Source organism: Lactuca sativa, chromosome 3 (genome assembly GCF_002870075.4).
Source record: "Lactuca sativa cultivar Salinas chromosome 3, Lsat_Salinas_v11, whole genome shotgun sequence".
Lineage (NCBI taxonomy): Eukaryota > Viridiplantae > Streptophyta > Magnoliopsida > Asterales > Asteraceae > Lactuca > Lactuca sativa.
Window position 1 is genome coordinate 6,454,917 of NC_056625.2, and position 13,797 is coordinate 6,468,713.

The 13,797-nt window shown below is 38.5% G+C and overlaps 3 protein-coding genes across 3 annotated transcripts; 1 reads left to right on the plus strand and 2 right to left on the minus strand.

Moving 5' to 3' along the window:
- Positions 1 to 45: 45 nt before the first annotated feature.
- On the plus strand, positions 46 to 1,995 carry LOC111877639 (ATP-dependent Clp protease proteolytic subunit-related protein 2, chloroplastic). The gene is made up of 8 exons (XM_023874153.3): positions 46 to 191; positions 280 to 323; positions 420 to 492; positions 778 to 895; positions 995 to 1,132; positions 1,219 to 1,335; positions 1,439 to 1,603; positions 1,681 to 1,995. The coding sequence occupies exons 1-8, from the start codon at positions 127 to 129 to the stop codon at positions 1,816 to 1,818; spliced, it is 858 nt and encodes a 285-aa protein (XP_023729921.1). The 5' UTR covers positions 46 to 126; the 3' UTR covers positions 1,819 to 1,995.
- LOC111877640 (miraculin) lies at positions 1,987 to 2,797 on the minus strand. The gene has a single exon (XM_023874154.3). It carries the CDS (start codon positions 2,675 to 2,677, stop codon positions 2,081 to 2,083), a length of 597 nt encoding a protein of 198 aa, XP_023729922.1. The 5' UTR covers positions 2,678 to 2,797; the 3' UTR covers positions 1,987 to 2,080.
- A 1,041-nt stretch (positions 2,798 to 3,838) lies between these two features.
- Positions 3,839 to 4,246, minus strand: LOC111877607 (uncharacterized mitochondrial protein AtMg00810-like). Its single transcript, XM_023874127.1, has one exon. The coding sequence runs from the start codon at positions 4,244 to 4,246 to the stop codon at positions 3,839 to 3,841; it is 408 nt and encodes a 135-aa protein (XP_023729895.1).
- Between the last annotated feature and the right edge of the window lie 9,551 nt (positions 4,247 to 13,797).

Genomic DNA, 13,797 nt, shown 5'->3' on the forward strand with positions numbered 1-13,797 from the left:
CTGTTTAGTGCTCCATTCCTATTCGGTTATAACAAAAAGATCCGACCCGTATTTATCTTCCAAGTTCCTAACACAAATGCGCCCCTTTTACATAATCTGTTTGGTTGCTGTGTGTAACTTGCAACAATGGCGGTCTCTCTCAATTCCATCACCTGTTCCTCGTATTTACACCCGCCTCAGCCTTCTCTCAGGTCAGTTCTCGTATCAACACTCGGTTTCCTTTCGCTAATCGAAACAACGACTTTCCATTAACTATGTATTATGTTGTTTATTCGACAGCTTCGGAGACAAGGTTTTCGTGGGATTACGGCTTCAATCTCCAAGTTAGATTTTTTTTTTCGTCAATTACTTCCTCTTATCTTCAATTTTCTTATCGACTCATTCTCTAAATGTTTATATTCCTTTTCTGCGCTAAACAGATTCTTATGGAATTTCGAGACCTAATCTGAGTGCTGAACTGCACAAGAAAATTCATAAAAGTATTGAACCCAGGTATATACCAAATCCTATACTCTATTCTTAAGTTTGAATCAATGTTCTATCTTAATGTGTTCCGATTGTATAACATCATTGTAAGCCACATTCCTAACGAATTTGGTCCCAAAAGGTGCGCTGACACTTGGAATTCAACATCAAAATTTGTAGAAAAGGGCTAGATCTGCTAACCCTAGTATCAGTATTATGTATGAACAATTTCAAGCAAGTGTTATGACTTATGACCTACACATATAATACAATACACCTTCAATTTCCATAACAGTTTACCTCCATTTTCAGGATTGGCATAAAGCCAGCAAGGGGACGCATCACCATGATGCCAATTGGGACTCCAAGAGTGCCCTACAGGGTTCCTGGTGAAGGAACCTGGCAGTGGGTTGATTTGTGGAATGCTCTTGTAACTCCTTTAGCTTTTTTTTTTTTTTTTTTCTAAATTTTATCTTGTAAAAATCCCCAAAACTTAGCTGATAGATATTTTAATTCAATTTCTTTGCAGTATCGTGAACGAGTCATCTTTATAGGTCAAAACATAGATGAAGAGTTCAGTAACCAAATTCTTGCAACAATGTTGTACCTTGACAGTGTTGACAATTCCAAAAGAATGTATATGTACATCAATGGCCCTGGTGGAGACGTGAGTTTTTTTTCTGCATCATAAATGAGATTTATAAAATGTATACTTGTAATGTGCTTTGACCTTGACTTTCCATGTTTTTACAGCTTACTCCAAGCATGGCCATTTATGACACAATGCAAAGCTTACAAAGCCCAATTGGCACCCACTGTGTCGGATATGCCTATAATCTTGCTGGCTTTCTTCTTGCGGCTGGCGAAAAGGTGATTTTACATTTTTTTTTTTAATTTTTTTTGGTAAACGAATGCAAAAAAGCAATGAAGTAGTTTGATATTTATCTTTTCCATTATTGTGATACCTGTAAAGGGTCAACGGTTTGCAATGCCACTTTCGAGAATTGCTTTAGAGTCGCCAGCTGGCGCTGCTCGTGGTCAGGCTGATGATATTCAAAATGAGGCAAACGAGCTTCTAAGGATCAGAGATTATCTTTTCAAGGAGTTAGCTCAAAAGACAGGCCAACCTGTGGAACAGGTATAGTATCACATTCTTACTAGGGCAAAATGGTCGTTTCACTGATAAACCATAATAATAAGTAATAACATGCACAGGTTCACAAGGACTTAAGTAGGATTAAGAGGTTCAATGCTCAAGAAGCTTTGGATTATGGGCTGATTGACCGAATCGTTAGGCCTCCACGTATAAAAGCAGATGCACCAAGGCAAGAAGCTGGTACAGGTCTCGGTTAGTCTAGTTAGTTGTCATTCAAATGAAAAAAACTCTATTATAGTCCTTTTTCCTTTTCCTTTTCCTTTTCCTTGTATTTTATTTATGTTTTATGATTAGGAGTGGATATAAAGCAAACTGATTGTTTCATACATCTTAGAATATGCTGTGATTACACATGATGACAAATGTGTTGGGTATACGTATGTCATTAACTTTATGTGAGTAAATAGTAATAATAAGATAGAACACAAAGTTAAATACAATGGAATCATACATGATTTTTTAATGCATGAAAATCACTGAAAAAGGAACATCACTGAGTGCCAATCGTCTCATTCCATTACCATCTAAAAATATTCCCACATCTCTGCAAATCACCTTACAGAAGTTACACACAGTGGGACAGAAAACAAACTTATAACCATCATCAGTTTTCTCGATCTTAAACCAGTTATCGAGTGTTTCGCGTCCCGGGTTTCCTTCTACACCTCCCACCATCACAAAATACTGCTTTATAGATTCATCGTATTTCAGCCTCCATATATTTGACTCATTGCAACGGGTGGGAGTGGGACCCATGAACTTGATGTTGACGTCTGTGGAAAGGCGGATTATGCCTTTCTTGGGGTTGACTGGAGAGAAAGTCAATGGCAATTCGTAGTTGTGGGTGTGGAATTGGGTAATGCCGGAAGGGCAGGTGTTGTTGGTAAGTGTGATTCCGCCGCCCTTTCCGTCTCTAGCTGCCGGCATGACATGGTAGTTGATTCCTGGTCGGAGGTTTTTTCCGGTGGTGTCGAGGACGGAATCGGGAGCGGAATTGGCTGAGAAGAGAAACAGGATCAGGATGAATGGAAGTGGAATCAAGATGTTTGACTTCATTTCCAAGTGGATTATGGAATTGAGAATGTGAGTGTTATTATTGGTATTTATAGATGGAAAGTTTGCGACGTGGGTTTGGACTTTTGGAACCCAATTTGGATTTGGGTTTCTACATATAGCCTATCCTATAGAAAGAAGCAGATGCATTTATGTAAGATATATATAAATATGGTCAACGGTCAACAGCTCTCTCAACGAGATCTGAAGGAGTTGGGTGAGAAACGATTGGCTCTCCTTGCGCCCACATTATATTATTGCTCACAGAACAATTTATTAATTTATTAAATGATAAATAGTCTTCTTTTTATTATCTAAAAAAATGCATTTAACATATATTTTAAACAAAATGAAATATGCTAATATGCTATTTAGTATTTGCTTTACATATACCTTTACTTAGAGAAGTTCATTTCTATAGAATAATATCAGTTATTTTGATAAATTCCTTTCTTTTTGTACTATCATTAAACAAATGGGTATAAATAGTTTACAAGAGAAGAGGCCATAACTAATTGGGCCGTACGTCGTACCCTAGCCAACTATCAAATACAAGAATACAAATACATAATAAATATCGCTAACAGCCCCCCGTAGCGAGAACGAGAGGGGACTCCCGGACGTTTAAGTTGGACTGAAAATCAAGAAATAACGATGAAGGTAGTCTCTTCGTGAATATGTCGACATATTGAGAGGAAGAGGGTACATGAAGCACACGAACATGACCTGTAACGACCTTGTCTTGAACAAAATGAAGATTAATTTCAACGTGTTTTGTCCGTTGATGTTGAACCGGATTGGCAGGGATGTATACGACGCTGACATTATCACAATAAACAATGGTGGCCTTGGGAGGAGAGTAACGAAGCTCAAGCAAAAGGTTACGTATCCAACATGTCTCAGTAACTGCATTAGCGACACCACGATATTCAACTCCGGCACTCGAACATGACGTCGTGTCTGTCATTTAGAAGACCAAGACAGAAGATTGTGACCCAAGAAAACACAATAGCCAGACGTGGAGCACCTGGTGACTGGACACCCTGCCTAGTCAGCATCAGAGTAGGCAATGAGATCATGATTTGGAGATGAGAACATTTGAAGACCATGATCAATAGTACCCCTAAGATAGCGCAAAATCCGCTTAAGAACGTAAAATGAGGCTCACGAGTCACGAGGATCATGCATGTATAAACAAATTTGTTGAACAGCATAAGTGATGTCGGGTTTGGTAAATGTGAGATACTGCAGAGCACCAGCTAAACTGCGATATAAAGTAGGATCCGCAATAGGAGGGCCCGACCCATCAAATTTGGCAGACAGATATGTCGGTGTGCTAGCTGGTTTACAATTAATCATAGAGGCACGATCAAGAATCTCGGTTGCATACTTTTGTTGAGACAGAAACAGACCTGTAGTAGATCGAGTAGCCGAAATACCAAGAAAGTAGTGAAGGTCTCCAAGGTCTTTCATGGCAAACTCAGCACTTAATAATGAGGTGATATGAGACAGCAGTGGAGTAGAAGTACCAATGAGAGTAATGTCATCCACATATAAAAGAATATATGCCATATGAGAGACCTGACTGTAGATAAAAAGAGATGAGTCACACCTGTTATGAACAAAACCAATACGTGAGATAAATAAGGCAAATCGCTGAAACCATACACGAGGAGCTTGCTTGAGACCATAGAGAGATCTCTGAGTAAGCAAACATGAGTAGGCCTGGATGCATCACGAAAACCAGGGGGTTGTTGCATATATACTATCTCATGAAGATGCCCATGAAGAAAAGCATTCTTGACATCCAGTTGTCGAATAGGTCATTGATGAGTAATGGCAATACTAAGAACGGTGTGAATAGTGGTTGGCTTAACAACAGGACTAAACGTCTCATCACAGTCTATACCGGGTCTCTGACTACGCCCATTAGCAACCAAACAGGATTTGTATCTGGAAAGAGTGTCATCTGCATTAAGCTTTTTCTTAAAAAGCCAAATACAATTAATTATATTAGCATGAGGTGGTCGCGGCACAAGTACCCAAGTTTTGTTTTTGATAAGACCAGTATATTCATCTGTCATTATGTTAAGCCAGTTAGGATCTTTAAATGCCTGTAAATAAGTTTTAAGGACAGGAGAAGAGGAATCAACAAGAAGGTTAAGTTTTCGATTTGGTTTGAAAATACCAAGTTTCGAACGAGTAAGTATAGGGTGTTGCGACTGACTGTAAGTGACTAGGAGAAATAGTGGAAGATTCGGGGGAAACATTTGGATAACTGTTGTTGAAGCTGTTTGGACTGACAGGAGATGATGAGGTGGGGGTCAAGGAGGATGTCTTGGATTGATTAGGAGTAGATGGAGTCGGGGAAGAGGTAGCGGGCGAAAGTTGCGAGGGAAAGATGGTCTCGAGAGGAGATGAAATAGATAAAGGGTTGGCCATCTCCATATTTTCCAGAAAAGAATAGGATGGAGCAATATTTGGTGTCATTGATCCAAAAGGAAAAACAATTTCATCAAAGACCACATGGCGATAGATAATGACTTGATTTGTGTCAAGATTGAGACAACGGTACCCTTTATGATTGGTGGGGTATCCTAGAAAAATGCAAGGTGTAGAACGGGGGGATAGTTTGTGAGGAGTAAGAAGGTTGGGAAAGCAAAGGTGTCGCCACTAGCATTTTTAGCTAGGAAATTCCGTCCTCAGGTAAGTAAGGACTATTGTGAGACTTATACTAACACATTTAAGTGTACAATATGAGCTCCTAATGAGCCATGTAGTGTTAGAATGAAATCTCTCCAAGTATATCGAATCTCTCCCAAATCTCTCCAAGTATATGAAATCTCTCCCAAATCTCCCCAAGTATGTGAAATCTCTCCCAAATCTCTCCAAGTATGTGAAATCTCTCCCAAATCTCTCCAAGTATGTGAAATCTCTCCCAAATCTCTCCAAATATGTGAAATCTCTCCCAAATCTCTCCAAGTATATGAAATCTCTCCCAAATCTCTCCAAGTTTGTAAAATCTCTCTGAAATCTCTCCAAGTATGTGAAATCTCTCCTAAATCTCTACAAGTATATGAAATCTCTCCAAGTATATCGAATCTCTCCCAAATCTCTTCAAGTATGTGAAATCTCTCCCAAATCTCTCCAAGTATGTGAAATCTCTCCCAAATCTCTCCAAGTATATGAAATCTCCCCAAGTATATCGAATCTCTCCCAAATCTCTCCAAGTATATGAAATCTCTCCCAAATCTCTCAAAGTATATCGAATCTCTCCTAAATCTCTCCAAGTATGTGAAATCTCTCCAAGAATGTGAAATCTCTCCCAAAGCTCTCTAAGTACCTTCCTCAGTCGAAAACAGCTCAAAACCAAAAGAGAAAACCCAATAGGACCCTCTTGGTCCGGAACCCTCTTGGCCCGGACTCTTCTTGGTCCGGAACCCTCTTGGTCCTGAACCTCTTGGCCGGAACCCTCTTGGTCCGGAACCCTCTTAGTCTGGAATGCCTTTTAAGGAGCCAAGAGGAATTGCATCTCGGAACCTCCCCTTGCTTCGGATCTCCTCGCTGCTCCGGAAGGGTTGACTCCGGTAGGAATGGCTCCGGAAGACCTTGCTTAAAGACTTGCTTCGGAAGTCTAGCCAGCCTCGCACCACGGTCCGGACCGACCAAATTCGCACCTGACTCCGAACTTCGCTCGTGACTTCGGAACTCGCCTAGCGCCTCCGGAACTCCTTGGTTTTCACTTCGGACCCTCGCATACCTAACCCTCCACTCCGGAATTCTAAGAGGAGCTTCGGAAATTGTTATGTGGCTCCAGAATTCACCTTTTGACTCCGGATTTTGGACTATTTCGGACTTTCTCTCCATTTTGGGGTATTTTGACGTCGGTAATTCCATCAAACGCGTGTTTTTTGTAACTTAGACCCCTAAAACCTCTATTTTATGCCAATTTTGATTATTTAAATCATATTTACATAAAATAAAAAAGTTTAGGATTTATGAATATCTTATCCTAAATTAAGATAAGGAAAGGGAGGTCTGAGCTTGTGATTTGATGTAATCTTCCATTTCCCATGTAAATCACAATATCCAATGTTCTAACCACCAGATAATCGTGCATGAACCATCAAATCCCCATGCACCAAAGTTCCCTCCTTTTCTTATACTCTTAAAGCAACAACAGTAAAAAGAAAACGGGGCTTCACATTTCCTCTCACTTCCCTCCTATTCTCTCACATACTCCTCCCAAGAGCAAAAATCAAGGATCTTGCTGAAAGCAAGATTTCTCAACTTCTCTCTAGAGTTTTAAGACAACATTCCTCCCAGGAAGTTCCTCATCTCAGTCAAAGGTCTAAGCTTGAGATCTTCTCTTCATCATTCCAAACAACTCATCAACTAACTCAAGGTGAGCTTTCATACCCCACTTTTTCTAAGTTTTTATTGTTTTTGGGGGAGACTACAAGTCAAAGTCTTTTGTAAATCATGATCTATTTGATTATTGTGTATGCATGCCTTCTTACATGTGCTTAAGTATGAAACCCCTTATAAATAGTCCAAAAACTCGAGATTTTGGGTAAGTCTCAAGAGTTTGGATTATATTTCAAAAAACATGTTTGGAAACAAGAACTAGTATGTACCAAGTATAAGTCACGAATTGTTTTTTATAACAACAACTATAAGGTATTGCTTCAAGCTTTACTTAAACAAGTTGTTAGATAAAATATTTTGGAAAGTGATTAAACTATGGAAATAATAATATTTTGGAATCACTGTTGGTCAAACATAAATATAAAGGTTATCTTGGAATATTATGTCATACACATGACTTTTTACCAGATTAACAAACTAGCTGAGATTATTTATAAATATTTAATATAAATAATTTTATCAAGAGAAATATACGAAAACAGAGTTTTCATGACAAAAATATTTGCATGTCATAAACTGCTGTCCTAAAACCTTCAGAAACATAAGTGATGATCTATATGTCATAAAACAGAAAATGTGTGTCATAACCCGCAGTCATAAATTTACGCAAATTACAACTTGACCCTTTTTCTTTTAACTAATATGGGCCTGAGCCGATAAATTTATAGAAGGGAGGGACCATTTTTACCAACTCCGATAATTTTGGGTCATTTTGATAAATGTTCAAAATGGGTTATTTTTCAATAAACGATATGAAACGAAAACGATAAGGATGAACCAAAAGAACTATTCTCGAACACAGCTCGCCTTTACAAACTACACTACTTTTCAAAATCACTCCTTATAAGGATGAACCAAAGTAACGATATGCACACATATACCCATGATTTTCAAAACAAGACTTCAAATGATTTCATAGAAGATATCGGATCTTTTGAAAGTACAATGAGAACGATTCTAAACAAGTGTTAAACGATTTTATACAAAAACGCTTATGAACTCACCAACTTTTTAGTTGACACTTTTCAAAATGATTTTATACAAGGGACGCGAATGCAGGACTATTTAGCTATAGTTAGGAATTTTTCTGCTTATGTCTCTTTTGTGTAACTCGAAGAACAAATACAATATGTAAACAATGTAAGTTTGTTATCTCAATGTATGATGTTTGGATTGCTCTTTTTCATTTATACTCAATTGTTATGATACTGCACAGTGAAGTCACCCGCCTTCGGACGTTTCCGTCGTCTGGTCTGGGGGTGTAACAAAAGGCATCCAAAAACACGCAAATGATCATAGGTAGGATGTTTCTTATAAAGTTTATGAAAGGGTGTGTCATTTTCGATGGTGGTAGATGGGAGAATGTTCAAAAGGTGAGTAGCCATGTGGAGAGCTTCTACCCAATAAGTGGGTGGAATTCTTGCTTGAAAAAGAAGAGTGCAAATGATGTTATTAAGAGTGCGAAGCATACGTTTGGCTTTACTGTTTTGTTGAGAGGTATAAGGATAGGTAAACCTCATCAGAATACCATTTTGATTAAAGAGTTGATGAAATTTTTGGTTATTATATTCACCCCCGTTGTCACATTGGAAGGTTTTGATGTCCGTTTGGAATTGATTTTTAACAAGAGCATGAAAAAGCACAAATTTTGCAAAGACATCAGATTTGGCACGTAAAGGATACACCCAAACATAATGAGTAAAATCATCAAGAAAAATGACATAATACTTAATACCACTGATGCTTTCAATAGGTGCAGTCCAAACATCGGAATGCACAAGTTCAAAAGGAAACTTTGTAATAGAATTAGACAAACTAAAGGGTAACTTAACATGTTTACCCTTTTGACAAGCATGAGATAAAGTAGTCTCTTTATTAGAAGAGCTAGAAATAAAAATTTTATTAACCAAATGTGTGAACACATGTTGACCGGGAGACGCTGACGCCAAATAGACGGAGCAATGGAAACAAGAGCTTGAGGAGTTGGAGTGGTGTCTGGATAGAGATCTCCGGTGCTGTCACATCGCATGAGAATTTGTTTGGTGTGGAAATCCTTCACAGAAAATCCAAAAGGGTTAAATTCAATAGTGCAAGTATTTTCACGAACAAATTGACGAACGGAAATAAGATTTTTAATAATGGAAGGAGTAATTAGGATATTTCTAAGGATGAGAGTGTGATATGGATTAGGAAGCGGAAGAGTAGTGTCTCCCATTTTAGTTACAGGTATAGAAGTTTCGTCCCTAACTAAAACAGATGAATAACTATTATTATCAAAACAGTTTTGAGTATACCTGCGTTTGAGTGGATATGTGAGGATGTATCGGTGTCCATATACCATTCCAATTTCCCCGGGTAATTCAATGTCATCGTATTAAACATTTGCGGGAGCGTAGTGGATTCGTTATTTTGCTGTTGGGCCGGAATATAGGCATGAAAAGATTACTGATTCGTTAAAGGACTAGTGGGCTGTTGAGAAGCAAAATATTGATGTTGATGGGCAGCACCAGATTGGGTTGATTGCTGTCTGGGCCCAGTAATATTTGGTTAAAAGAGAAGGGCAGCAGATGGTGGGCTTAGAAGAAGTCCGACTGGTGGGCTTGGGAGAAGGTCGGCATGTTGATTAGGCTGATGGACTCGAAACCATCCATAAGTCCAAGGTGCAGAAGAGTGACAAGCATCGTTTGCACGCTGTTGCTGTTGAAGATGCCCACCATTGTTGTTGCTATTAAAATTATGTCGACCACCATACCGACCCCCACCTCGTCCTCCTCGATTATTCCGGCCACCACGGCCTCCCCGGTATCATCCACGAAAATTAATGTTGGTGTTTGGAGCTTCTATAGTGAGGGCATTTTAGGAAGATGGATTATCTAAGTGAGTAAAGGAAGCTTCACGTTGGTCATCTTGCAACATTTGCTGCTCTTCACATATAAGAATCGATCTGGCATCCCAAAAAGAAGGAAGAGGGTCACGATGTCGTATGTTTATTGCGACATACCTGAATTTGGAGGATAAACCATTCAACATATACGCCACCAGGTTTGTTTCAGGTACTTTTGCGTCCATATGTTCCAAGCGATCAGCAAGTGACTTGATTTTGTTGCAATAATCAGTGATGTTGGAGTTTCCCAATGTAATGTTACGAAGTTCACGATCAAGCTAAATGACTTTGGTTGATATGTTGTCCCGGAAGATTTTTTAAGATTGGTCCAAATCTCATATGCAGTAGTTTGCTTTTTGAATATCGTGTGAAGGAGAGAAGTGGAAAGAGTACCGTATATCCAATATTGGACAATAGAATCCATACGAGTCCAATTGACTTTCGCAGCAGCCAACTCTGCTGTGGTTTTTTCTTTTTCTTTTTCTGTCTGAGGTTAAGTAGGAGGTTGCAGATGATGATCAACTCCATAGCCAATACAGTGCAACTCAAATAACTGGCGCCAAACGTCATAGTTCATCTAGTCAAGATCAAGCACAAAGGGTACTGCATGTTTGATGTTGATAGTAGAAGATGGTTTGTCATTGAAGATAGTTCCAGACATGATGAGAAGGAGAGAATAAGAAGGAGAGAACAAGAATCAGTGGGGAGAAGGCGACAGGAGGAGAAGAATAAGAATCAGTCGGCTAGGGTTCTTAGAAATAAGAATATAGGAGGAAGGTTCGCAGCTCTGATACCAAGTTATTTTGATAAATTCCTTTCTTTTTGTAATATCATTAAACAAATGGGTATAAATAGTTTACAAGAGAAGAGGCCATAACTAATTGGTCCGTACGTCGTACCCAAGCCAATTATCAAATACAAGAATACAAATACATAATAAATATCGCTAACAATATCTTCTCTTTATTGATCAATCTATTTTATTTAGTTTCTATTCGTGCGTAAGAAAACAATATCACCAATTATATTATTTTGTTAATGTCATAATGTTATTATTTCTGTTTACTTATGTTTTCATTCCATTATATAAAAGAGACATGGGTGAACTGATGGAGTTTACACATAATTGGGGAAACTGTATGAAGCGGAAAAAATCACTGCTCGGCATCCTCTATGGCACGGTAGGTATGATGGATCTGGAAGGCGAGGTGCGACCGACTGTTTAAGAGTTTACGTATTACTACAACCAAGGTGGCAGACAACATAAAATCCCTTGTTTTCTCATGGATCAAGTATAGGTGAGTTGTGTGCTCTCTTAAATGGATTGATTTGTGTGTTGACCCATTTTCTGATTGTAAAACCTAAATGTTGTACAAAAAATCTATACGTTCTTCCTACTCCTCGGCTTGGTACTTGCTGGTCAGAGGTTTGCAGTATTTTAATAAAATCATTTGCCGGTTTAAAAAAAAAAAACCTTTAATCATTTACCTCTAGTTTTTAATTATTTCATTATTTTATATATTTAATTTATTTATGTATGTACAACTACGTGGGTTTCCATTCATTCTCGAATCTACCACTTTTAGTTAAATTTAATAAGTTTAATGTTAGAAATTGGGGATGAAAAGATTTTGTGGATTCTTTGAAAGCCATGGATTCACTATCAAATTGAAGTATTTTGATGGTACAGATCGAATACTCAATTGGATAAAATTTAAAGATTTTGAATTAAGAGATGTGGAAAATGCTCTTAAAATATGTACCGGAAAATGACCAAAAACCGATATATAGTTTTATGTTTGAAAACTATCACCAAACCACCAAAAACGGGTGTATAGTTTTTTGTCTAGAAACCCAGCCAGGGGCTCTGCCCTTTGGACCCCGCTCCCAGGGGCGCTGCCTTCGGACCTCTGGTCGTTTAGGGGCGAAATTGTGTATTTTGAATCTTGAAAACATAAACAGGTGTGCACTCCGCACCATCCTAACTTTTTCAATATTTATCAAAATTACTTTTTTGTCAATAAATTTAATCATATTACACTTAAATAGACAAAATTGCAAGTTTGGTCCCTATGGTATGTCAAAAATTGGATGTTTGGTCCAAAAAGTTTTGGGATTGCATCGGTGGTCCAAAAGGTTTGATTTGTTGTGGAATTGGTCCAAAGGCTTAACAACCATTTGTGCCCTCTGTTAGTGTGAGGGTATTTCTGCCCAAAAGGATTGATCTTGTAAATTATTTGTCAAATAAGGGTAACTTTTGAATAAATTAAATTAAAGTTTGATTCCACTTTGACTTTTGACTGGTCAAAATAGGAACCCAATTTGAAAGTGGTCAAGGGATTTTTTTTGTTCGTCATTTGATCGATCGTTAAGGGGAACGCAAAGGAAATGAATACAGAACACGAAGGGAAGAACGAGTGCATAATCGATTGGGAGGAAGAGGAGATTGGGACTGGAATGAACCGAAGGCAGTCAAGAAGAACGCACACGAAATCAGCGAATGTTCGATCGTTCTTTTGGCTGAAGGAAGGGGGTCCGATGGCTTCTGATTTTTCATCGATTGATTCGCAATCGGTGATGGCCTCTGGGATTCGACTTAGGCCGAAGAAGAGGAAGGGAAAAGAGGAGGCAGTGAGGGGTGTTAGGAGGTGGTAGTCGACGAAGAGTGACAACCGAGCCTATTAGATCAGCCCTCGCAGGATAAGAAATCAGTCAAGGAGGCCGCCAGAGCAACCCCCTCGCCATCACAACTGTTGACAACAGCCACCACCGAACCACTCTTCTACTTTCGTTTTCCTTTTCCTTGTCCAAACAAGCCAATCACAGGTGGTGCCCTCTATGGGATCGGCAACTGCTGCTGCTTTCATTCCCTTTTCTTTTCCGATCAGACACGAAGGTGAAGAACCCCTCCTCCATCGTTTGTGTTACAGGACCAAAACAATCATCGATTTTTGATTGATTCCGTTCGTTCCTTCTTTCTTAATTTGATGAAGACAGAGTCTTTTCCCTCGATTTGTTAAGATGAGAGTAAATTACACGAATGGTCCCTATGGTTTAGGGTAATTTGCGTGTTTGGTCCCTAACTTATTTTTTTAACTCGGAAGGTCCCTGTTGTTTATTTTTGTTACGCGCTTGGTTCCTACTGTTTGTTTTTATTACGTGTTTGGTCCCTATCTTAGCTAAAAAGACTATTATTTAAATATGAAAAAATGTTAGGGTAGGTAATGTAATGTGAGAGGGTGGAGTTGGGAGTGTGTTTATTTAAATAAATTAAAAAAAATCAAGGGCAAAATAGTGTTTTTAGATAAGATAGGGACCAAGCGCGTTACAAAAACAAACAATAGGGACCTTCCGAGTTAAAAAAATAAGTTAGGGACCAAACGCGCAAATTACCCTAAACCATAGGGACCATTCGTGTAATTTACTCTTAAGATGATGACCATGTTGGTCCCTTTACCCAAATTTTGTATCAAATTGGCAAAACCAGTCCCTCTAGTTGTAGCTTTAAATTAAAATTAGCCACTTGACATAAATCTTTTCAAAGCATGTCCTAATTTAAAAAGATTTTAAAAGAAGGGGTGTGAATTGACAGAAATACCTCACACTAACAGAGGGCACAAACGGCTGTTAAGCCTTTGGACCATTTCCACAACAAATCAAACATTTTGAACCACCGGTGCAACCCCAAAACTTTTTGGAACAAACATCCAATTTTTGACATACCACAGGAACCAAACTTGCAATTTTGTCCACTTAAATAATATCGATGATCACCAACAATTAGAAATTAGAAATGATCATTGAAATCATC